Consider the following 25631-nt stretch of genomic DNA (forward strand, 5'->3'; position numbering starts at 1 on the left):
AGAAGAAGAAGAAGGAGGAGGAGGAGGCGGCAGGAGAGGGAGAGGGAGAGGGAGAGGGAGAGGGAGAGGGAGAGGGAGAGTTTTCAGGGTAGAAGCAGAGCAGCTACAGTCCTCAAGGCTGCCCACTTTCGGTGATAGACTTCTACCAAGTTCACAGTCCCAAAGGTTCAATAACTTCATGAAAGAGCTTTATTGCTTGGGCCAAGTGTGAAATTGTATGAGCCCATGGGGAAACATTTCACAGCCAAACTATAACAGTGAATCAAACAGAAAATTATTCCTCCATTATTTTAGTGAAAATACACACTCCATGCCACTGTACACCCACCACAAGTATGGAACTCATCTTAGGTTTTAGAAAGTCTTGCAAGAATTTCCCTTTAGGTTCAGAGAATACCTTGCTTTTCACCTTCTGAGCAATGTAGGAACTGTTAAGGATATGAGGAATTTAAGGCTAGTGAGGTGGATCAATTAATAAACACACTTACCATGTAAGCTTTTCATCTGAGTTCAATACCTGGAACCCACATAAATGAAGGGGACAACAGATTTCACAAAGTTGTCCTATGGCCTCTACATCCATGCCATGACAGATGCAAACACATATATCATCATCACTGCCACTGCCACCACTACTACCATCGTCACCATTACCAACATCCTCCTCCTCGTTGCCATCAGTATTTCAAAAGAAAAGAATATGGGAACTCTTGGAGATAATATAAATTAATTTTGCTCTTATGACATGAATATGGATCATAAGGGGGCAAGTTATGATTTAAATGAATAGTTTGCACATCAGACAGATGTGCAGACACCTTGGTTGTCAACTGATTGCGACACATCTCTAAGATGAGGGCTCATAGAACTAAGTGTTTCTTTGAAGGCACATACTAAGGGTTAACTAAGAGAGAAGCCCTGTTTTGAACCTGCGTGATACTACCTCATGCACTATGATGGAATAAGGGACTGCAGGAAGAAATTATATCATAGAAATAATCATTCATTCTATATGCACTATTTCCATCCCTTTCTTCCTCCCCTTTTCTCATTGCCAAGAATTGAGCAGCCATGGCTCTATATCCCTGCTAATATGTTCTCCTCATCTTGGGCCCAGAATGAATGGACATGAGGGTTATAGACTGAACTGAACCACTGACAAATTGAGGCAAAACAGCTCCTCACTTTAACATGCTTCTCATGACTCGTCGAAGAAACCAGCCCTACCAGTATCTACATCTGGGACGTGTAGACTGCCAAACTGTGAGAAAATACATTTCTGTTATTTATATCATCCTGTCTGGTAAAATTCTGTGTAGACTTAAGGAACTAATACAATCATGATTTCATCTTGTGGATAACAGCCTTAGTTTTCTGAAAATAAATTTGGATATGCCAGTTGGAATGATAGAATTGCTCATGAATAAGTAAATAAATAAATAAAATTGGTAGGAAGAAGAAAAAATAAGACATGCAAAGAAGATGATCATAAGCAAGAAACGTTAAATTCAGAATGGCAGGGAATCAGAGTTGTCACGTGACATACAAAGAACCATGTAGGAGGCATAAGTGAATTTCTATATGGTAATTCTCATCAGTGGCTGACATAGATGGAGCCTCTCAATCATGTGCATGGGTTATAGACTGCAAATAAAACATCAGTTAGAGGCCTTTGAATAGAATCAGACTCAATCCCGCCATTCTAGGGACACGACTAAATACTAGAACAAGGTTCAATTCCCAAACGTAGTGTCAGAAATCCACTGGAAACAAGGCAGCCACACTGGCCCATGGGCAAGCAGACTAGCAAGTAGACAGGTGACAGACATTTCTCAGAACTTTAGGCTGGAGCTAGAACCAAAATGTGTTCTACACTGGAAGACAGAGGACAAGGGAGAAGCCTCAAGGGCAGGGAATGGGGAAGCTCTGAATACCCAAGGTCCCTTCTCCTTCCAGGATGGTATGGAAAGAGAGTGTCTTGTGCTTCTGAGATCTTGTGATTCTGCTGAGCTGAACCAAGAGTAAGGACAACCTTTTCATTCACCGGGTAAAATGGGTCAGAACACTGCAGTATGATTCTGCATTTTACAAGGGACCTGACTGAGATCAAAAGGTGAAGATGAGATCCTCAATAGCAGACAGTTTTCTGAATGGGCTTTGAAGCGCCAACATTTCCCCTTCAAATGACCAGCACATACTTATTTTTAAGATGTTCTATATGGATACAGTTATCACATATCACATGCAAATCTTATGTGATTATTTTTAAGGATGTAGTGCAGATGTTAATTTAGTTTTCCTAAGTCAAGAACAGAGACTTATATCAGATGCTGCTAAATGACTAATATTCCTAGCTGGAGCCTAATTTGGAAAGATATATTATGGGATATAATTATGTTAGATGTAAAGATTTGAATTCCTTTTTATGGAGTTTCTTTCCTTTTTATAGAATTTCTTTATATTCATAACTCCTATCTTAGAGAAAAGAAGATTTTTTTGGTCATTTTTATATAGGGAAGAATCTGAAACTAAAAGCCTAGCCTTCTTTATGATTTGCCTATTTTTAATATATTATTAGAAATGGGGAATCATGTTACATGCGAGAGAAAGACAAGAGATAGAGACAGACAGATAGACAGCAAAAAAGTTGGGAGGAGTTACAGTCTTCCCATCTCTCCCAAACATGTAAATTTCACATATGTTTAAACAGCTGAGGCCAATTCCATGTCTCTCATGTAGAGACCCATCTCTGGTCTCTTCACCTTTCTCTCATTTCTCCCTCTGGTCTCTCTCCCTCCTCTGACCAAAGCCAGCAGCACCTGAGATAATCACTCACTGGTACAGGCTAAAAGGAAGAAGTGTGTCTATCTCTCCTTCATCAAAGCCAGACACCGGTCTTTTTTTCCTTTCCAGTATCATTTGTAATACCTAAAGGATGAGAAATCAGACAGGTCAAATTCTTGTGCGTTAATGCTCATGTGAGTCTTCCCAGCTGTCAAAGGACCATCCTACGACCCTCTCCACCATGTGTAAGTTAATGAGACAAATTAAAGAATAAACACTTGGTTGGACACTAAGCAAGCATACAGGAATATATAAAGTGGAAAAGTATATGCATACACACACACACACACACACACACACACAGAGAGAGAGAGAGAGAGAGAGAGAGAGAGAGAGAGAGANACACACACACACACACACACACACAGACACACAGAGAGAGAGAGAGAGAGACCACACATACATACACACACACACACACACACACACACACACACAGTTCAAATGAATAGAGAATTTACATTGTATCATTTTACCCACAGTGAAGGAATCAAGCCACTTCTTCCATCTCCTTCTGACGTAGGACTTTGATATTAAGTTCCTTGCTAGAATAAGTGAATCAACAACCTTGGAAAAAAGTAGTAGTTTTTCTTTATCCCTGAACTGGCTTCAATTCTTTCTTTTCTCAAGATGGCACCATCTTGGCCTGTCTTTACTCACAGACCTCTTCATAAATGTTCACCCGAGCTCATCACGGAAATTATGAGCCTTTCAATAGTCAAGATTAAGTTTACTGTTTGCCCTTTCTCTTTTGTGGAATGTCTTCATTAAAGCCCTCCTGCCAAGGCTCAGAGATCTATGCTGAAGTAAAGACCCAAAAATTCTAAGAACCAGAGATGGATCTTCCAGACACAACAGGGCTGTTGCACGTGTGAATTCACAGACATTGTGTCAGTAGGGACAGCCAGACAAAATTCCAGCACTGAAAAGGGGAGTAGACATAAGCCCCATTCTTCAAAAAGCTATTTGCAATTGATAACTTCTGGGAAAGGAGATTTTTGTTTTCTCCCATTGAGTATCACTGGTTATGCCAGCCATGATCAGGACAGGCTCTATGCCCTGGAGTGGTTGATCAGCATAAAAGAGACTCCATGGTTTCTGTGTGCTTCTTGTTTTGTTTTGTTTTGTTTCAATTTATTTTGCTTTATTGATTTTGCTTGCTTTGATTTTTTTTTTGAGAGAGAGGGGGAGGACAACTGAGAGGAAGAAAGAGAGACAGAGTGATAGCATGAATCTGGGAGAACAGGAAGGTGAGAAGGATCAAGGACATGTTGGGGGAGGAAAAAGAATAAGTTTGAAATATCAATCCCATGACCTGAGAATGCTAGACAGTGACCTACATACCTAATCCTTGTTTTGTTTGGCTTGTTTTTGTGAAAATGTGTCTCACTTTCTATAGACTCCAAGTCACAATTCTTCAGCCTCAACCTCCCAAGGGTCAAGACTACAGTCATGTGTTACCACAGCCAAGAATAATTATCTGTTGATCATACTCTCAAAGGAATGTAAACTCTGTGAGGGAAGGGGATATGCATAGTATGATTAACTTTAGTGTATCCATAGAATGTGATAACTATACATTCCCTAAGAATTCAAAAGACAGCAGAATTTGGTATATACAAGCAATAATGTCAATGGATCAATATGGTAATAAGTAGTTATAATACACTAAATATCATGTTAATGTTTGCATCAATTGTGAAATTAATAAATGGGAAAAACCAATTCCCTAGATACTGTCAACTATAACTTGACCTCTCACTGCTGTAGAGGAATTTTAACCCAGCAATATGGCTGCTCTGGCAAGGGATCACATCCAAGGACCTTCTAGGTTTATATGACCCAGCAAGAATGTAGACATGCCATGGATTACAGTATGATCTGGCTAGAATACAGACACACCCTTAGTACACACTTTTAATCCCTGACAATAAGGTAAGGCTAGTTTGTAGAAGGAAGCAGCCATTTTTGAAAAATCACATTGAATTGAGGGGAAGACAAAGTAATGAATCAGAGAAAGATTTGAGGGAATGAGTCAGAGGTGGGATACATGAAACTCTCATGAGAGCAGCACAGGAAAGAGAGGCTGCTGAAGAGCAGGGAGCGAAAAAGTGAGGCATTGTGTGGTGTGTGCATAAGGTAGTTCTACCAGAATAGTTTTACTGGGATAGGTTGCATAGAGAACAAGCACACAAGTGAAGACAGACAGAGCCAGAAAAGTATGAGGCCAGGCAGAACAATTCAGTCAGAAGCCAGGAGAAGCTGGATTGAATCAGTCAGCTTGGAAGATTAGATTGAAAAGAGGCTAGAAGCTTCCAGGCTAGACCCAAGAACAGAGAAGGAAAGGCTCTGGGCTCAGTCCAAGCTGTGTATTTGCACAGCTTCAGTACAGCTCTCATCTTATCCCTTCATCTGAGGATATAACAGTGATATTTACAGGCTGCCTCTTTAGATCATGTACTAGGGTGGTCTAAAATACATACCATGGCATCCATTGCTCCTCTAGAAACATCTTTAGAGACCTCTCTTTTCCTGATTATCCCACTGGGTCCCCTGACATATAAAGCAATTTGTTTCTCCTTCCCTGTGCATGTCAGACACAGGTAATTTTGTCACAGTGAATACTACTTTAGATACTGCGATGGGTGATTTGGCTCATGCCTTTTTGGGTCATTTTTTACTACACAGCCTAGGCTGACATCATGTCTACGGCAATTCTCCTGCTTCAGCTTCTCGGATGGTTTTAAGATGACAGACCTGAGCCTACGTCCTTCTGAGGCTCACACGTTGAAAGTCTGATTTTACATGTGACAGTGCTCAGAATAAGTTTTGGGAGCAGTACTGAATCATGAGGAATCAGCCATTACCAACTAATCTGATTGATTTGTGATTTAACATTTTATTGATATATGATAGAAATGATTACAGGAGGTAGGTTCTAGTTGAAGGAAATGGGTCACCTGAGACATGGCCTGGAAAGATGTCTCTTGGCCTGCTCCCTTCCTGTTATTCTTTGTTAATGCCACCATGGGAAGGAGAGTCTCTGCAGCAGGTTCATTCCCTCAGCCATAATGCTCTGCCCACTGCAGACTCAAACAACTGAGCCAGCCAACCACCCAAGACATCTCTGAAACTGAGAACCAAATTTAATCTTTCCTCTTTTCAACTTGCTTCGCTCAGGTATTTGCCACTGTGACAAAAAACTAACACAGATGTCTGTAGGGCTGACATCACAAGCAAAATCAAGGCAGGAAGAATGCTAATTTAACATCTGGCTTTGATACATATGCATGATCTTTCATTCAACAACCTCCCAAGCTAGATACTTACGCCAATAAGGAAATGAAGACACGGGAAGGTTAAGGGATGTGTGCTGTCACGAGGTACTGAAGCCTATCACGGATGCTAAAACAGCCTTAGAGAACTGAGGGTGGGGTAGCATTTATTAATAAATTTTGAGTAGGAACATGTTCACTATTAAGAAGTTATTTATATTACAGTTAATACTTCATTATATAGAGATTAATTTAGGAATGAAATATTATAGTAGAACTTTGATGCTGGAAAAATTCAAATTTTTCACTTGAAAATGAGATTAAGTATAAATTAAGACCTAAGGATTTATGATGCTCCTAAATCCCCAGAATAAGAGCTTTTGCTCCAGCTCATGATGTATGTCTAAAGTACCAGCGGAGGCTGCCAGTAGAGGTAAGCAACTGCACACAGCACACTGGGCCCTGCATCCAATGGTCCATGTCACCAGTCAGATGCTCTTAAATCACATACTGCTCCTGTAAGTGATGTGGACCAGAGTCCACATGCATCCAGATGTGTAGCAGAAACTAATGAATATTTGGTGTAATTCTTTTCTTTAAGGAAAATATGCATGTCTATTGCCCCAGTCAATAGTCATCCGCACAGTGGTCAAATGGACACATTAATGTAACTAACACTGACTCCTTTAGGGGAAAATCAAACACAGTTACTGTAACCTACTCATCAACTGACTGTAAAAGCCTGTAGTAGGTGTGCAGCAAGAGATGCCATCTAACTGAAAGCTAAAGGAGTCAGATCCACCTTAAATACATTCGAACTCCAAGACAACTGTCTCAAGGTTTTTTTGTTTGTTGTTTTTTTTGCAAGAACAAGAACACTAATGATAGAAAGAGATTTGTTAACTGTTCCTGTGTAGAGCTGCACACTGTGTGGACACTAGGAGGTGCCAGGAATGCAGAGGGCCCAGGCACAATCTGTATCAAGAGTATGAGAAAGCAAGATTAATTTTTAAATAAAATATACTATATTTAGTCTGTAATATAGTACTGTCTAGAAGTTATAAATTATGGGAAGGTGAAACCTGAAAGAATAGCCCTACCCAAATACAAATACATTGCTAAACTCAAGAAAACGCAATACTCTCAGAAGGAAGTTAGTTACCACCAAAGTTAGAACTGTAGTCCGCTTTATCTGAATGAACAGCATCAGAATGTGACTACCAGCCGCCAAGAGACTTGTGTGATTATAATCTTAAATTGAAGCATTTCCTAGACCAGCACTTTTTAATCTTTTTTGAACATTTGAATTATAGCTGGTGAGATTAAGGAAGTGAATGGTTAAATGTATTTAACTTCAGTTAATTTAAGCCTAAATAGTTATACATGACTATAAGACTGAAAAATACTGATTTAGAGGGAAACACCTATCATACTGTCTCAGTTACTTTGGAATGTGAATTTCATAGCTCAAAATTACTATGCAAAACATACTATCATAATATGTAATAACTCAAATAATATCATTTAGAATCTATTTACAAATTTCAAGAAGGGTCAATTTTAAAATCGAAAACTGTGCCTTTAGAAATTGAATATGTACAACGAAGTTCTTTATATATAGTTGTCTATGGTATAAACAACTCATTTGCATGCACAGTTGAGTTTTCTAGAAAACAAGTTATTCCCCTACAAATGCACACCAAAATAGTAACTTCAAAATGTTAAGATTGCACCTCTCAGTTCCCTGAATGACAGACAGGAAGCAAAATCAGTAAGAAACTTCTCACTCAAAACTGGAGCTGGCAGTGGCGGTTTGTTAAATACATTAAAAATAAATAAATAAACAAAAAAGTACAAGCTTCCACAGTCTGCATTCCTACCCGAGTTCACCTCTAATCTTGGAACACAAACATCTTCACCTGCATCTCTGACCTCAGCACGTGAACCTCAAAAGCCAGTAGACTTGTGTCCACTGGAGACCACGCGCCTCTAAGTGAGGCTCACAGGCATGCCTGAAGGGGGATGGAGGCGCCTGTGCGTCTGGCACGCAGGGACCTCGGAGCGCAGCATCTCCGCTGCAAACGTCCGGTCGCATCTCTCAGGCGCAGGTGCGCCTGGCACAGCGGTCCCCCAGCCCAGCATCTCCGGGCAGGCAGGCACTGGGCGCGCATCTCCACCTCCGAGCCGCGCTCACCTTTCTCGCTCACGCTCTCGCTCTCCAGCTCCACGTCCTCGCAGCTCGTGTACTCCGGCGTGGACACGCCCTCCTCCTCCGAGCTGCTCACCGACATCTGACGCCTCTTGCCTCCCCGCTTGGGCCGGTGCGGCTTGGGCGGGGACGGCCGCACCGACTCGGACTGATCTGAGCTCAGCGAGTCGTTCCGCAGCATGCTTTCCGCTTTCTCGCGCTTGGCCTTGCGCAGGAGCACAGCCGAGCCGGGGTCCAGGCGGCCCTGCTTACGGAGCGGCTCGGGGACGCGCGGTTCGGGCGGCTCTGCGGGACCCGGGGCTGGCCGCGGCGGCGGCGGCCCGTGCTCCGCAGGAGGCTGGGCAGCGGGCGCGCGTGCGCGCGGGGACTCCGGGGGAGAGACCCTGGCGGTGGTCTGCGCGCGCTTGCCCGCCGTGGTCTCGGCTGACACAGCGGCGGCAGCCTCGGTGTGCGGGAGCGCCACGTCGCTGTGGCGCCGCTCGTGCCTCGCTCGGGACACCCGGGCGTGCATGCGCATCTGCTGTTCCTCCAGCGGCGCCTTCACCGGGTAGCGAGCCAGGTTCGGGTCGCTGCGGTACCTAGTCTGATACTCCTCCTCCTTCCTCTGCTTTTCGTCTTCAGCCACCCTGCCATCCTCGCGTTTCTCGAGCCGGTCCGGGTAGTCCTGAGAGCGCCCTTTCTCCAGCCTGCGGGTTTCCCGCCTCTCCTTCCTCTCCCGCTCATCCGTGGTCCCTTCCCCGGGTTGCACCACAGACTTGGGGACACGTTTGCGCTCGCTCTTCGGGCCTGCCTTGCCATTCTGTTCTGAAAGCCCTGGAGCCTTCTTCCTGTGATGCGCAGAGAACAGTTGATAAAATTTAAACAGCACACCAAGAAACATTCTTGTCTCAACATTCAAGCCCTAAATCAATTATTTCATATAATTAGATCGAATCCCATGTCTACTTAAAATTTGAAGTCAAGAACCAGGTTAAATTTATGTACCAATTAAGATTGATAAAGTGATCCTTTGCATTACAATAGAATCAAAAAGTTCTTTTCACCTTTTAAAGTTTGAATTTAAATAAAAAGTTTTAATTCAATAGGAACAGTTTATGCTTACTTTCTTATGACTGAAAATATTTCACACAGTAATAATACGGTCAATAATAACATAAGATCTAAAGACGAGCTTACAGCAGCAAAAGTTGCTTACATCACTGCAAGATCAAATGTGTTTTCCATGCATGTATAATATGAACACTGCGTACTTATGATTCCCGATTATCAAGAAAACCTTTAGAATTACATGCCTGCTCACTTCAGAAATCAAATCTCTGATAGCAGCAAACTAATTTTGATGTGATTATGCCTAAGCCTTTTTATCATTATTGTTAATCAGAAAAGAATGTCTAAACCATACCTTATATTTTAACTTTCTCAAGTCACATCAATAGAAACACTGATATTTGTGTGTTTGTTTGTTTGTTTGTTACATTACTAGGACTCAAAGCCAAAGCTGTGTGCATGCATGCCAGGCAGCCCCCTCTACCACTGAGTGTCCTCAGCTCGGACATAATGCAGTGTTTAAAGCTGCTGTTTCTTCTCATGCATCCTTCATCCCTCCTTATTTCCAAAGAGATCTCCAAAGAAGAAACTAGTTTTTAAGTCATTCTTTATATGCTTTTTGTCACAGGTGAAGAGAAAATTAAAGGAAAGGGGACTGGCAGCTCTTTGAATCCTGTAAAGGTATACTTCATATACTTCAGGGTCCTCTTCAGTATTTCTCCACACGAAGGCCCTGCCCAGGCAAGACCCTGACGTTATGCCGTAAAATATTTTACCCTTGGCTAAGCCTTCTGGACTTATTCCAATGTGCAGTTAAACAGGAGACAACCTAAGGCTTGCTTTGGAATTCTACAGACCATGGGGAATCTAATTCAGGGAGACAGGATTTATTCACAAGTCTGTGAATGTGTGTGTGTGTGCGCGCGCGCGTGCGCGTGTGCACATGTGTGCGCGCATGTATCACATATCTCTGTTTATACACAGCATGGGAATCAGTTGTTTCTATTGTGGGTTAGCAAAGTGCAGTTGCTCAGATACATTGTGGGGTGGGTAAGGGAGAGGGGCTAGTGAGGACAGAAAGGGAACAAAGTGGCAGTGAGTCAAAAAGAAGCAGAGTGAATTTGGCTTAAGGTATTTATACCACTGTGGTACTTCAAAATGAGAAGGGCATGGACCCGAAAATGGATCTTCAAGTCTGAGGTTACGATTTTGCAATAGAAGGAGTCTGATACCACCACATTTTAATAATTACTAACCACAGTTTTCAAAGATCACATGACTGTATTCTTCACAAACATTTCATTGGGTTTCTAGCACTTAATTGCTAGAAGCTTATATTGAATGAGTTTACTCTTCTGGTGATCCTGTGATTATTGCTCACCATGTTCATAACAACATTCAAGGAAGCCCATCTGTGAGGGTGCTTTGAGACAGCTTGAGGGTTATGCAAATGGTAGGTTTGATCCCCCATTCTGTTTTGGGGGTCCAGCTAATGATACTTTTTCTCATCACTACCTTTAATTGTTCTGTTTCCCCGAGCTCCCGATTAATGCTCTAGAACAGTCAAGAAATCCTCAGTAATTGGAAGCAAACCATCATTCTTTCAGTCTTGCTTCCCCAAGGCTTCCCAGTCCAAGCTCCCACTGCTCCTCCTCTGCCTGTGCACCTATAGAACACTGCTTGTGATAGGGTCCCTCCTGCATTTAAAGTGTCAGCAGGCTTCCATACTCCCTGGCATTTTGTGAAGGTTTTTATCATAAGCCAAACTTGGTTCCTTTTATAAAAGCAACTTTACAGCTCTACCAATTTTGTCATATTTAAAGGTACCATCTTCTGAAAAGCCCCAAACTGCATACTTAATATTTTTGTTTCTTAACACTTTGCACTTTGGAATCAAGTGAGCTTCATCCTGTTGCCCCTACAGTACTTCTGACTTCTTTCAAAATAGTTCTCCTTACATTCATGCTCTCCCCTACTGTTGTCTGACTCCCCTCCAATATCTGGGAATCTTACAACCCATAATTCAAAAGGCTTTTCTTTTCTTTCTAGAGCTTCCAAAGTTATGTATGTATTTTTCTTGCATCTATCAATCAGCATCCTGAGTAATTGCCTAGGTGTCTGTCTTCCCTGGGATATTGCTTCCCCATAAACTGGGGAGAAGGATACGTCCTCATCATCTCTGCACCCTCTGGTTCCTGGTTCTTATCTTAATTATAGTGTTCGCTTAGTATGTGCTGACTGAATTCACAGCCATATTCAGTTAGGTAGGCACAGCATGTTGGCCATGCAGGGACCTTGAGGTTTCCTTTAATACTTGGCACACCCCTGCATAATGTGTTACCACTGCCTATTAGGACTGTCATCTAGACCTGCTTTACTTTGAAGTCATCATGGCTGGAGATCACTCCTGAGCTAGTGGCATAAGTAAGAGTTACACAAACAGAAGTAATCAAGCTTAGTCCAGTTCCTGCCTGTTGAGGTAACCTCTCCCCGCCCGCCCACACACACATAATTGTATCAGCTGGCTATGAAAGTGTGTCCCTATATTCACAGTTGTTAATTGATGTGCTGGCATCTCCCACTGCTGGCAGAATATATATATATATATATATATATATATATATATATATATATATATATTTGTTCCTGCCTAAGGCTTTCTCTGATTGGCTTTAATAAAGATCTGATTGCCAATATTGGAAGCAGGAAGAGATGGTGGAACTTCCAGTCAGAGATAGGGACTCTGGGAGAAGGATTAAGAAGCGGGAGATTCTGCAGCAGAGGCTGAGGCAGGCAGACAATTCAGAGGGCTCTATTCAACAAGTCTCTGATGTCCCATAATGCATTTCAGTAGACCAGGTTCTACATCATATTCTTTAAGAGCACATATTTCACTAAAGTGCTCATTTAATAAGTAGTGTTACTAGAGACTTTTTTGCAGCTCAGAGTTGGAAGTTTGTTACTCAAATGATTGGCTTAACTTTCATCGGCATCTATGCAAGATATGGAAGGCATGCCTCCCAACACAGATCTCTTAGGAGCTGACATATTTTTTAGAGGCTGGCAAACATCTCAGAGCCATTGCTGCCTTGAATATAGGCCCTAGGAAGTATTATCTCTCCCCATATGCCTCCAAATAGACTTTGGGCTCTTGATAACACATGGCGCTGCTTTCCAGCAAGCCCTCGACGTTTGTTTACCGTGCTAGTGAATTATTACCTTTCCCTTGGTGGCTCACTTCTTGACCTTGATGCCTGCTTCTGTTCAGGACCCAAGGCTTGCTGTGAGGGCTCAGCCCCTTTGTTCCTGTCCAGTGGTGCACCATGGGAAGCAGTGTCTTGGGAAGAGATAGCTGCTGTACTCAAGGGCGTCTGAGACCTTGATCGCTCTTGGAGCCGAGCTTTCTTTTCTCTTGGCACCTCAGATCCAGCACCTGTAGCCGTGTCACTCAGAGTCCCATCTTGACTGGGCTGCTGAGGACCACTTCCGAAGAACCACGCTCCAGATTTCGTTAATATCTCTTGTTGCTTTCGACATAAATTGCATACCCACATAACCTATTTGGAGAAGAGAAAGAGCAATATAAACTTTCTCCATCATTAAGAAGTACCTTACTTTTAGTATACAAACATTTATTATAGAAAAAGAACATCATCACCTTCATATTTATCTTTGGAAATTTCTTATGAAAATGTGTTTTACCCAATTCAGTCAACTATAGCAGTACCTGGGTTTAAAGAGTGAGCAAGCAAAGTAGAATATTTTTCTCACTTATCTTTAATTTAGTGATTCTGAGTTTCATTTTACAGTATGTCTGCCATAGTTTGTATAATTGACTCTGATGTTTCTTTAAACGGTCCGTTAGCACAAGTACCTAAGGTGAGGCAGACAACTGATCAGAAATTATTGTAAAGAGCTCTAGAATCAATATTTCTGTGCATCAACTTTGGTCTCTCAAAGGAATGTATTAATGTCCATCTTCTCTGCACCATTTATTATTAAAGCCATTCATGAAAGTTATTCACATAGAAAATAGTCTAGAGGAAAAGAAAAGGGCAACTTATATATGTCCAGTTTTCCTAGCAACCCTTTTTTTTTAATGGTACACATGGTATGATTTTTTTCATATATGTATTTACTAAAGTAATGCATCTGAGGCTGAATTTATTACTATGTGACAAGCAAAATGTAAGATTTCTTAAAACATTTTAGAACATTTAGTAACATACATAATGATAAGTGATGAAATATCGCTTAAGGTCAACATTTAATTTTCTACTCTTAATGACATTTAAAATTAATATAGTACAAGGACCAATGCTAATCAAAAATACTGAAGAGCCGGGCATGGTGGAGCATGCCTTTAATCCCAGCACTTGGGAGGCAGAGGCAGGCAGATTTCTGAGTTCAAGGTCAGCCTGGTCTACAGAGTGAGTTCCTGGACAGCCAGGGCTACACAGAGAAACCCTGTCTCGAAAATCGAAAACCAAAAAAAAAAAAAAAAAAGGAAAATGAAAAAAAAGAGAAAAGAATATACTGAAGAATATGAGCAAAGACTAGCACTAAGAACAGAGACAGATGGTGGCATACACAGGAGTCTTCTCTCTGAATATGTGACAGAAAACTAGGGAACAACCCACTGCAAAAGTGTATACCAAAATAGTTAGAATATACTGTTATTTCCATTTTAAATGGAAGCCAAGTGTTACTGTGCATGGCACCCTGAATCCTCATCTTTTTAAACACATGAGTAAATTTGATCACACGTGCTGATTCTACAGATGAATTAAGAGTAACATGGAAATAGAGACATCCTCAAACCAGGACTCCCTTGACAATTTCAGACTGCCTTCCTGACTCTCAAGATGTGGGAGGGATGTGCCTACATCCTGTGCCTGACAAGACATCAATAATACCCAAAATCCTGTGGTGCAAAGAGCTTCATAAGAAAGTTTTCTCACTTTACATCAACTCTGTAAATTCCAGGTGTGAGTATCTTAAACACATGAAAAGCAAGTCACAGTCAATTTTTTGTTTCTACAAAATAAATCCTGTCCCACCCCCCTCCCCCTCTGCCCCCTCTGTCTCCCCACATGTCCCATGCAGGCCTCTTACTCTCTCCTCTCTCTTTCTGTCCTTCTCTGTCTCCTACTGTCTCTACCCCTTCTCCAGTCCCTACCCCGAATAAACTCCCTTTTATTCTAGGCCCTTCATATCCCTGATTCTTCAGGGAAAACCTTGGTAGGGCCCTGTAAGGTGCTCCCTCCCACTACTTAATACCACAGCGTTTTGTAAAACACAGCAGCCTTAAATTAAATAAAATGGCACAAAGAAGAGTAGCAATGCTGAGAAAGGATAATTTTTATTAGATAATAGCAGATAATCATTATTTTGAATAGTTTCCCAAAATGCCATGACAGCTTTGTTTATTCCTTAATTTTAAGCATTAAAAATGGTTAATAAAAGGCAACTGAAAGATTTCAGGAAGAGTTCAGCTTTTGAATATACTGAACAATAAAATAATTAAGTTTTATAATCCATTTGATTTAATCTCCAGTGATAAATAGGTCATAATTGCTGGGCAAGAAAATTCATACTTTAGAAAACAATTTTAAGATACAGTTTAATGTTTAAGTCTGTGATATTTCACATGTATATTTTAAAAATTTATGGAAAAATATTCCCTATCCCAAATTGCTCCAATGCCTTATTTCATTCTATATCATAATAACTCAAAATCTTTGTTTGGGAATTTTCTATGTGGGATGAGCTTCTTCAGGAATGTGAAACGAAATTGACTATTAATATATATATATGTTAATATACTTGTGTTTTGCATAATAGTAGTTCTCAAGCTCTGTTTTTGGTTATATACATTATGCATATAATATTAGATAATATAAAAATAAATGTATTATATGTACGTATTAGATATATAGATACACTAGGTACATAGATACATAAATATATGATATTAAAACAGAAAAATATCAAATACTTCATACAAAAATAACAGGCATATTCAAAGTGATCCAGATTACAAGTCACAACACAATTATGTGCACCTAGGACTTTCATTTTGAACAACAATTATTAATTAAATTTGTCTGGAGTTATAAATAATCAAAACTGTTGTGCAGAGACACAGAAACATCTTTACCAGATTTCTTCTTATAAAAGATCTTAAGACTTATATTAAACCAAAAACTTTCACACACACATACACACATACACACACACACACACACACACACACACACACACAGGCACACTCCTTTTAGAAATTGTACTATGCAGGATTCACTGTCTTGAGATGTTCCAAGCAAACCTCAAATAAGCAATGCCTATGTAATAGCTATTGTAGTTCAGATGTTTAGGAATGAAATACAAAGTATAATAAAATGATTTCTGTGATTCAGCACAGCTTCTGAAACTCCATGATATACATTAGAAAACTGAAAAACTGGAGAAATTATATACTGATCTTTTGTTCTAACGGGGTCTTAAAATTTGTGCTTCTGACTTAAACATTAGGGAAAAACAACAGCTTAGACAAAAACAAAGATGAAATTTGCCTAAATAACATAAATTCCAACACTTCTTACTGCATAGATATGTCATAGATAAAACCACGTGGTCAGTAGGAATATAAAGATGAGCTTATGTAAGAAATTCATTACATGTGCCATGCCATGAAATGTTTGCAGATATGTGAACTATCCCAGGAGAGAGAATACATGGGGTACCAGTGGCAAAACAAAGAAAGATTTCCACTTCAGTTTAGCTAATGAAACACATTTACTTGAGGTCATTACAAGAGGCAGGTGAGGGGTAACTTAAAGGAGCATGAGCAACTGATGGGCAACTACAACACTGAAGGAAACAGCTTCCTCTCCCAGGAACTCTTAAGGACCTAGAAATCCTTACAAGTGGGGCAAGGTCTTGTGAGCTCACTCCTACCACCCACAAAATGTCTATCAGTCTTTGGGGTAGTGGTAGGACCTTCAGATCCACCCTTTTCCATGACAAAGGGGCATAGCCTTGCTCAAGTCTCTTTCAAAAAAAAATAAAAAATAAAAAATAAAAATCCCAGAAGGCAAAGGTCACAGCATGCCCAGAGCACTGCATTCAACAGCATTCTTACCTGTGTCCATAATAGTGTTACCTAGTTAATTCACCACAGTGAGGTCTGTGGTGAATTAACTAGAAACATAATAGAAATATGTTAACTAGAACATAATAGAAATATGTTGCTTATAAAAAAAAATCTAGCTGAATTATTTAGTGTAATCAGAAGTATGTTTGTAGGTAAAAACACATTAAAATGAATATTTTTGTATTTTTGTGATTTACTATGATACAGTACTTTAAAAAATATCACTCTGCCATTTTGAAATTTGAAAAAAAGTTGCTGAATTTCCTTTATATTGGTGAATTTTTTATACCTTTCCCCTTCTTTCTGTGAAGGATTTAGTGAAGCAGAAATGGGTGACAAATTATCAAGTTGCCATTTCATGATGTTGAAAAAATTAAATAGTATAGCAGGAAATGGTGAGTGGTAGAGTATTAGTAGACAGAAATGAGTGATTTCTTCGTGGGTTTTGTTTCTCTGGGAATAGGGGGAGCAGTGCTTTCCAAATCGGCTGCTGTATTATTACTCTATTTTCATATGTTTTTTTTTTCTTCATTTGGAAAGATTTATACATTAATATGGTTGAATTAATGATAAACATATAATTTATAGTGTCACTTTTAATGAAAAGAACACTTTCAATTTTACTTACTCACCCCAGAGTTTTTTTTTTTTGTTTAATCTAATATGTAATTTAAAACACCTGCATTTCTAATGTAATTTTATATATTATTTTATTGGTAGTGCAACATAAATATGTTCATGTGATTTTTAATGATATTACATTTAACACATATTAAATATAAAGAAGGCATATTGTTTGACTTACCACTGAACATGGTATATACTCACTGGTAAGTTGACATCAGCCATAAAGTACAGGATAACCCTTTACAATCCAGACACAAAGAAGCTAAGTAACAAGAAGGACCTAAGGGATGATACTTGAATCCCACTGAGAAGGGGGAATGAAATAGATATCAGAGGTGGATGGAGGGAGGCGACTGGGTGGGAAAGGGGAGTGAAGGCTAGAATGGGGATGGGGATCAGGTACAGGGAGATGGGGGTCAGGACAGGGCTGGGAATGAGGACAGAAATTAGTGGGGGACATCTCTGGTACTACTCTGAGACCTGGGATAAGGGAGGCTCCCTGGAGTCTATGGAAGTGACTTTAGCTGAGACTCCTAGCAGGTGAGCATATGGATGAAACTAGAAAAAAAAAATCATACTGAGTGACATAACCCAGACCCAGAAAGACAAACATGACATGTAGCCACTTATAAGTGGACATTATCTGTAGGCAGAAGAGAGTCTCGAGAGCAGGCAAATGAGTAAGATACACCCTACTCCCACTGTTGAGTCCCAAAAGCATCAAGCTAAACAACCACAGCATGGATGTTGAGGACCTAGCACAGACCTATGTAGGTTCCCTGATTGCTGCCTCAGTCCCTGTGAGGCTCTGTGAGCCCTTCTTTGATTCTGTGGCCTGTGTTCTCCTGGTGTCCTCAAAACTTCCGAGTCCTAAATTCCTTCATTCCCCCACCTTCATCAGGGTTCTCAGAGCTCTGGCGAATGTTAGGCTGTGGGTTTCTACCTCTGTTTTCATCAGCTGTGAGAGAAAGCCTCTCAGAGGAGGATCGGGCTAGACTTGTATCTTCTGTCCTTTTTAAATAAAATCCTGTTTTCAACATATCCTAAATTCATACCCTTTACACAGCTTCTTGAGTCCTTTGTTTTTCACATTCTGGAAACTTTATTATCATCCTCACAGTTACATTTTTCTTTCCCTAATATTGGTAATCCACTTTTGACAACATTTAACCACCCCCTCTGTGATGGTTTGTAAATTCTTGGCCCAGGGAGTGGAATTATTAGAGGATGTAGCCCTGTTGGAATAGATGTGGCCTTGTTGGAGTAGGTGTATCACTGTGGGTGTGGGCTTTTAGACCCTCATCCTAGCTGCCTGGAAGTCAGTCTTCCAGATGAAGTTCATCTTCAGATGAAGATATAGAACTCTCAGTTCCTCCTGCATCATGCCTGCCTGAATGTTGTCATGTTCCCACCTTGATGATAATGGACTTAACCTCTGAATCTGTAAGCCAGCCCCAATTAAATGTTATCTTTATAAGACTTGCCTTGGTCATGGTGTCTATTCACAACAGTAAAACCCTAAGACATCTTCTCTTCCTGAACTCTTCTTCAGCATTGTGATATTTTGACCAGATTTCTTTTATTGCTTTCTAAAATGCAGAGGCAATTTTGTTTTCTGGTCATGCCCTGACATTACCTCTTCACATGTCCCTGACTAAAATCTTCATTAACTCTAATTAAATGGTGTTACATGGGGATTCATTCTTGATCACTTAATTTTATATCCCAATAGGCTTCATGAGAAATGTAAACTGTCTCCTTCAAAACCAATGCATATTTTAGAGCATTTACACAACAAATGAATATTTGATTAATAAATAATATCAATGCCTCCTATGTAAACATACTATCTGCCTTGTAAAGCATACAACACAGAATATAATAAGATAAAATATAATTAAGCTTTGAATTGTGTTGGCTACTCAAATAGATTACCTTTCAGTATAAACCAATGTCTTAAAATCATTACCTCTAGTCTAATCAGTATTTAACATACACGAGCATATTCGCTCTCATTTGAAACATGTGACCATTGGAATGGCAGACACTTCAGGCAATAGAAAAATTATGCTTTCCATAAGATGGATTCTTGTCCTACATTATTAGTCCCACCCACACAATGATCCGAGCCATTAATATGAGCTTGCTTGTAGCTTACTGAGTCTTTCTCTATTCATCAAGTTTTCTTAACTATGAGACCTCAACACTACTCTTCCACATATGTATCTATATCTATCTATCTCCACATGGCTTTACTGACAATATAGAAAAAAAAAACATATTTTCTGAGTTGACTTCTGAAACCAGTTCCTTAATTGAGTGTTTTGCATGTCCTTGTTGATTCAATAAATCCTGCATACCATTTCTAGATCCTACAGATTTTCAAACTGGTTCCCTCCTATAGGGTTGCAGATCCCTTTAGCTCCTTGGGTATTTTCTCTAGCTCCATCCAATAGATGACTGTGAGCATCCACTTCTGTATTTGTCATGCACTGGCATAGCCTCACAAGAGACAGCTATATCACTGTCCTATCAGCAAAATCTTTCTGGCATATGCAATAGTGTCTGGGTTTGGTGGTTGTATATGGGATGTATCCCTGAGTGGAGCAGTCTCTTGATGGACCTTCCTTCCGTCTCAGCTCTGAACTTTGTCTCCCCCAGAGCTGTGTCTCTAGTTGCATATGTAGTAGAGGATGGCCTAGTCAGCCATCAATGAGTCTTGGGAAGATCATATGCCCCTGTACAGGGGAATACCAAGGCCAGGAAGTGGGAGTGGGTGGGTTGGGGAGCAGGGTGGGGTGAGGGTATAGGGGGCTTTGGGGATAGGATTTGAAATGTAAATGAAGAAAATATCTAATAAAAAAAAAAGCAAAGGCAGTAACAGAAGACACACACAAAACAAAACAAAACAAAACAAAACAAAACAAAAACTGGCTCCCTGTCTTCTACAGTGATATGGGAGATTGAAACTAGGGCCTCATATGTGCTCCACAGTACTACACTAATGAGATACATCCCAGTGCTTAAACTTGCTTACTTGCTTCCCCATAGATTTAAAACTCTTCAACATACACTAGTTCTTGCCAACTCTTCCAACCTAATATGCTTCCCACACATGCACATGTAACACACACAGACATACACACACACACACCACATATGTGTGTGTTTCAGTTTTCTGAAAATCATGGCTGGTATTTAACTTTGTCTATCTATAGTAATCTTACTATCAGCTTATTTCCAAAATGATTATATGTACTTTAAAATTATTTCATTATTTATATCTGATGTTAAACTTCATATTGCATGGATGATATAAAACTTTCCTATGGAGGTAGGCTGCTCAAAGACCTCCTTTCTTTGTTTCCCCAGACCCGATCCTCCAGTCTCATCTCTAGCACTGCAACAGAAAGCCAGCTGCAGCACACCTCCCTGCCCACATCACCTGTGGATCTCACTGACTTTCCCTTCCTAATCCCCCTCCCCACCTGTTTCATTGACTCAGATCCAGCAGGCACCCCCTGCTAAACCAATGGCCAATCCTCTGAGAACAACAAGAATGCTGAAGGCAGATCCACACCTCTCCTACTGCTTCTGAGATCCAATCTACCCAATCTTATCCCCAGCTCTGTTATAAGAAACCTGCTATGGTCTCTCATTCCTCATAGCCCCCATTCCCAACAGATCAAAAAGATTGTCTCCTCTAACTTTCCTCCCAGCAAGTCATCCCAGTATGCCAAGGTCCATTACAAACAGGCATTACCTGTAAAGACACCAGCTGAACTGGACAGAAAAACAGACAGCATACAATAAAATCCAGAGAGAAAACAGAAACCAAGAAACACCTGACAAAGACAAATTCAGAAATCAGCACCTAGACCTTAGACACCAGTATAAAAACACAATCAATAATACCCAGGACAATATGTCTCTACAAGAGGCCAACTATTCTAACACAGTAGACCCTGATAATTTCAACATAACTGAAGCACAAGGAAAAGACCATAAAACAGCCTTTATGAATTTGATATAGACCCTTAAAGAGGAAATTAATACACCTCTTAAAGAATTCTAGGAAATAAATAAACTGTTCAAGGCCTGATATTGGAAATTGAATCAATAAAGCAAATGAAAACTGAGGAAATTTTGCAATGATACTTTAGGAATTCAAACGGGAATTACAGACACAAGTGTCACCAACAGAATACTAGAGATGGAAGAGGGAATGGAGGATTTTGGGCTAGATATGATAGAAGAAATGAATACATTGTTCAAAAAATGTGAAATCTAAAAACTCCCAGCACAGATCATCCAGGAAATCTAGAATACTATGAAAATAATAATTTAAAAAAACTAATAATAACAGGTTTAGAAGTGGGAGAAAACAAGCTCAGAGATCCAGAAAATGTTTTCAACAAAACAATAAAAGAAAAATTTCCTAACTTAAAGGAGATACCTATATATATGAAGCATAAAGAATAGCAAATAGATTGGTCCAGAAAAGGAATCCCCCTCACCACATCAAAACAAACTATATATACAGAACAAAGAAAGATTATTAAAATCTGAAAGAGAAAAAGAGCAAGTAATGTTTAAAGGCAGACTTAGAATTCACATCTTATTACTGAATGATGATTGTAAAAGACAGAAGGGGCTGGACCAATGTGTTGCCGACTTCAAAAGATCAGACACCAGCACAGACTACTATGCCAAACATTTCTCAATTACCAGAATGGAGAAAAATAATATACTCCATAATAAATAAAATTAAAATAATGTCTGTCTAAAAACCCATCCCCACAGAAAGGTGCTAGACAGAAAACTCCAACCCAAGGAGGTTAACTACACTCATGAAAATACAGGAAATAAATAATCTCACACTAGCAAAATCAAATGAAGCGAAGCACACTCACACCACCAGCACCACCACCATAACCATCAGCTCCCCCCAAACAACAACAACCTCAACAACAATAACAAGAATCAATAACCACTGATCATTAATTACTCTCAATATCAAGAGACTAACTGAATGGATGCAAAACCTGGACCCATCCTTCTGCTGCATGCAAGAAACAAACTTCAACATGAAGGATAGATCTAACTTCAGTGGGAGGTCGTTTCTATATCTAAAAAGCACATTTCAAACCAAAACTAACCCAAAGAGGTAGGGAAGGGCATTACATATTCATTGTCTTAATTAGGGTTTCTATTGCTGTGAAGAGATGCCACAATCTTCACAAGTCCTATAAAGGGAGATATTTAACTGGGGCTGGCTTACAGTTCAGAGGTTTAGTCTATTATCATCATGGCAGGAAACATGGTGGCACACCAACAAACATGGTGCTGGAGGGGAAGCTGCAAGTTCTACATCTGGATCCACAGGTAGCAGGAAGAGAGTGATATGCACTGGGCCTGGCTTGAACATCTGAAATCTCAAAGGCTATCCTGAGTGACATGCTTCCTCCATCAAAGCCACGCCTTCTCTGACAATACCATACCTCCTAATAGACCTACGTCCTAATAGGCCTATGGATGCCAACTATACCCATCAACCATACTCATCAAAGGAAAAATTCCACCAGGTGTAAAAGAAACAACACTATTATAGCTTAAGTCATATATTGACATCCACACATGGATAGTGGGAGATTTTAATGCCTGTACATCACCAATGTATAGTGGGAGATTTTAATGCCTGTACATCACCAATGTACAGGTCATCCAGACAAAAAACATTGGATAAAAAAATACAGGACATAAGAGAAGTTATAAACCAAACAGACATAACATATTTAAAGAAGATTTCACCCCCAAACAAGATGATATACCTTCTTCTCATCACCTTAAGGAACTTACTCTAATTGACTGCCTAATTGGTTACAAAGTAAGCCACAACAGATACAAGAAAATTGAAATAACTCTGTGTATCCTATCATACTATCATCCAGGTTATTGCTGGATATCAACAATATCAGAAACAACAGAAAACTTAAAAACTCATGGAAGCAAAACAACTCTCTAGTGCATGAAAAAAATGAGTCAAGAGAGGAATTAAGAAAGAAATTAAATATTTTCTAGACTCCATTGAAAATAAATGCACAAGATACCCAAACTTATGGGACTCAGTGAAAGCTGTGCTAAGAGGATCATCCATAACACTGAGTGCCTACATTTTAAAAATTGGAGAGACTTCATACTAGCAACTTAATAGCATATCTGAAAGCTCTAGAACATAAAGAAGTAACCACACCCAAGGGGAGTAATAATAAAAGAAATAATAAGATAAAAATAATGAACTGTGGCCTGAAATCAATAAAATAGAAACAAATCAAACAATAAAATGAATCAAGGATGCAAAGAATTGATTCTTTGAGAAAATCATCAAGGTAGACAATCACTTATCCAACCTAAAATGCACAGAGAGAATATCCAAAATAACAAAATCAGAAAAGAAAGGGGTGACATAACAGCCGACACTGAGGAAATCTCGAGAATCATAAGGACATATTTTAAATAACTGCACTCTACCAAATTGGAATATCTAAAAGAAATACATAATTTATAGATAAACAATACTTACCAAAGTTAAATTGAGATCAAAAGAAAAATATAAACAAACCTGTAACCCATAGTAAGATAGAAGCAATCATTAAAAGTTTGCCAACAACAACAAAGACCAGGGCCAGACAATTTTAGCAAAGAATTCTACCAGATTTTCAAAGAAAAGTTAACAGCAACACTCCTCAAATTATTCCATAAAATAGAAACAGAAGGATAATTTTTCCAATTAATTTTATGAGGCCACAGTTAAACTCTGATAGGAAAACCACATAAAGCCTCAACTAAGAAAGAGAATTAAAGTCCAATTTCCCTTCTGAACATAGAGGAAAAAATACTCAATAAAATACTTGCAAACTGACTCCAATAACACATCAAAAAGATCATCAGATTACTAGGATGCAGGGATCATTCAATATACAAAAATCAATAAATGTAATAAACTATATAAATAAATTTTTAAAAAACCTCTGTAATCATCTCTGGGGGAGGGTAGGTGGAGAAAAACTTGGAGGAGTAAAGGGAGGGAAAATTATAATCAGGATGTATATATCAAAATAAACTATTTTGATAAACATGTTCATATGGATTATATCCCAATAGAAATGTATTACAAAGAAGAATTAATAAAAGTATTGGATATATTTTGTTTAGTATTACATTCCTAAAACTTGATTCCACTTTTGTCACTTTTAATTAAACTTTATTCCTAATGATGGTAAAGAAACTTATAATATAATTTATTTATATTTGTTTCCACTAGAGGTATCAGAAAGTAAAGGAAACTATACAACTGGAGGATTTCAAAACACAAGTAAAATATTGCCTATAAGAATATATAAAAAACTTTTATTTGACTAATTCAAATTAATATTTTATAAGCAACTTAGTGAACTATCACACTTTACACTACCTATAAGAACTAATTGCTAAAGCTAATTTTTTATATTTCTAGCTTTCACCTAGCAAGCTCTATTCTCAGATATGCACATACACACTTCAGAGCATATGACCAAAATGCAATATTGTCCATGAACAGTAGTAACCAGTAACAACAAAATACCCTCACTTTTGAAATGAAGCAATCTAATCACATTCAAATGTGTCAAGATCAAAAACTTTGCTAGAGTAAAATATGTTTTGATATGAATCAAAATGAAGGTAGCATGCAGAAAGTATTGACATGCACCTAAATCACGTGGTAAGCAAATTATCGATTGAAACACTAATCCCGAAGTGGAAGAGGTTACACTTCCTTGTTTCTCCTAGATGTCCATGCAATATTGATATAATTAAGTTTTAAGTTTTTTCTATGAAGCATTGCAAAAGAAACAATCACAAACAGCAATAATATGTTACTCCCTTAAAATATTCAAAATAAATAAAAAAGAACAGTAAGGATGAGAGTGGAAAGTGACAATTAATTATAAATCGAAATAGCTAAGAGAAAAATCAATGAAGTGAGAATTATCTCTTTGCAGAGATTACTAAAGCAGATGAAAATCGTTCTTGGATTATCAAGAAAAAAGGAAATAAAGTTATCAAAAATATGACACTGATACAAAGCTAAAGTTTGTTAAAAGCATAAATCAAGAAAAATTAGAGTAATTTGATCAACAGATTCAAGAACATCTATGAAACAGAAATAGCACAAAAATCAAAATCTCTAGTACTGATATGAAAAGAAAAAACTAACTAAATAATCCTATATTGATTAAAGAAGTAGAGCTCATATTTAAAGGCATAGCTTACAATAAACATTCCAGAACTACACTATTTTTTAAACAGGAAATTTCCATAAAACATATTTCAGAAGTAAATGTAACTGATATATGTTTTTCTAGAGAAAGTACCCAAGGAGCTAAAGGGATCTGCAACTCTATTGTTGGAACAACATGATGTACTAACCAGA

General features: G+C 39.0%; 1 protein-coding gene across 22 annotated transcripts in view; it reads right to left on the bottom strand.

Moving 5' to 3' along the window:
- Rims1 (regulating synaptic membrane exocytosis 1) overlaps nucleotides 1-25631 on the bottom strand; it is a 489256-nt gene that overhangs the window by 209306 nt on the left and 254319 nt on the right. For all 22 annotated transcript variants that reach the window (XM_029474748.1, XM_029474741.1, XM_029474765.1 and 19 more), the window contains 2 exons: nucleotides 12595-12932; nucleotides 8314-9155 (listed from right to left, as the gene is read on the bottom strand). In XM_029474748.1, the coding sequence (XP_029330608.1) occupies nucleotides 8314-9155; nucleotides 12595-12932 (1180 nt within the window). The remainder of the gene's footprint in view (nucleotides 1-8313; nucleotides 9156-12594; nucleotides 12933-25631) is intronic.

This window comes from Mus caroli, chromosome 1 (genome assembly GCF_900094665.2).
Source record: "Mus caroli chromosome 1, CAROLI_EIJ_v1.1, whole genome shotgun sequence".
Taxonomy (NCBI): Eukaryota; Metazoa; Chordata; class Mammalia; order Rodentia; family Muridae; genus Mus; species Mus caroli.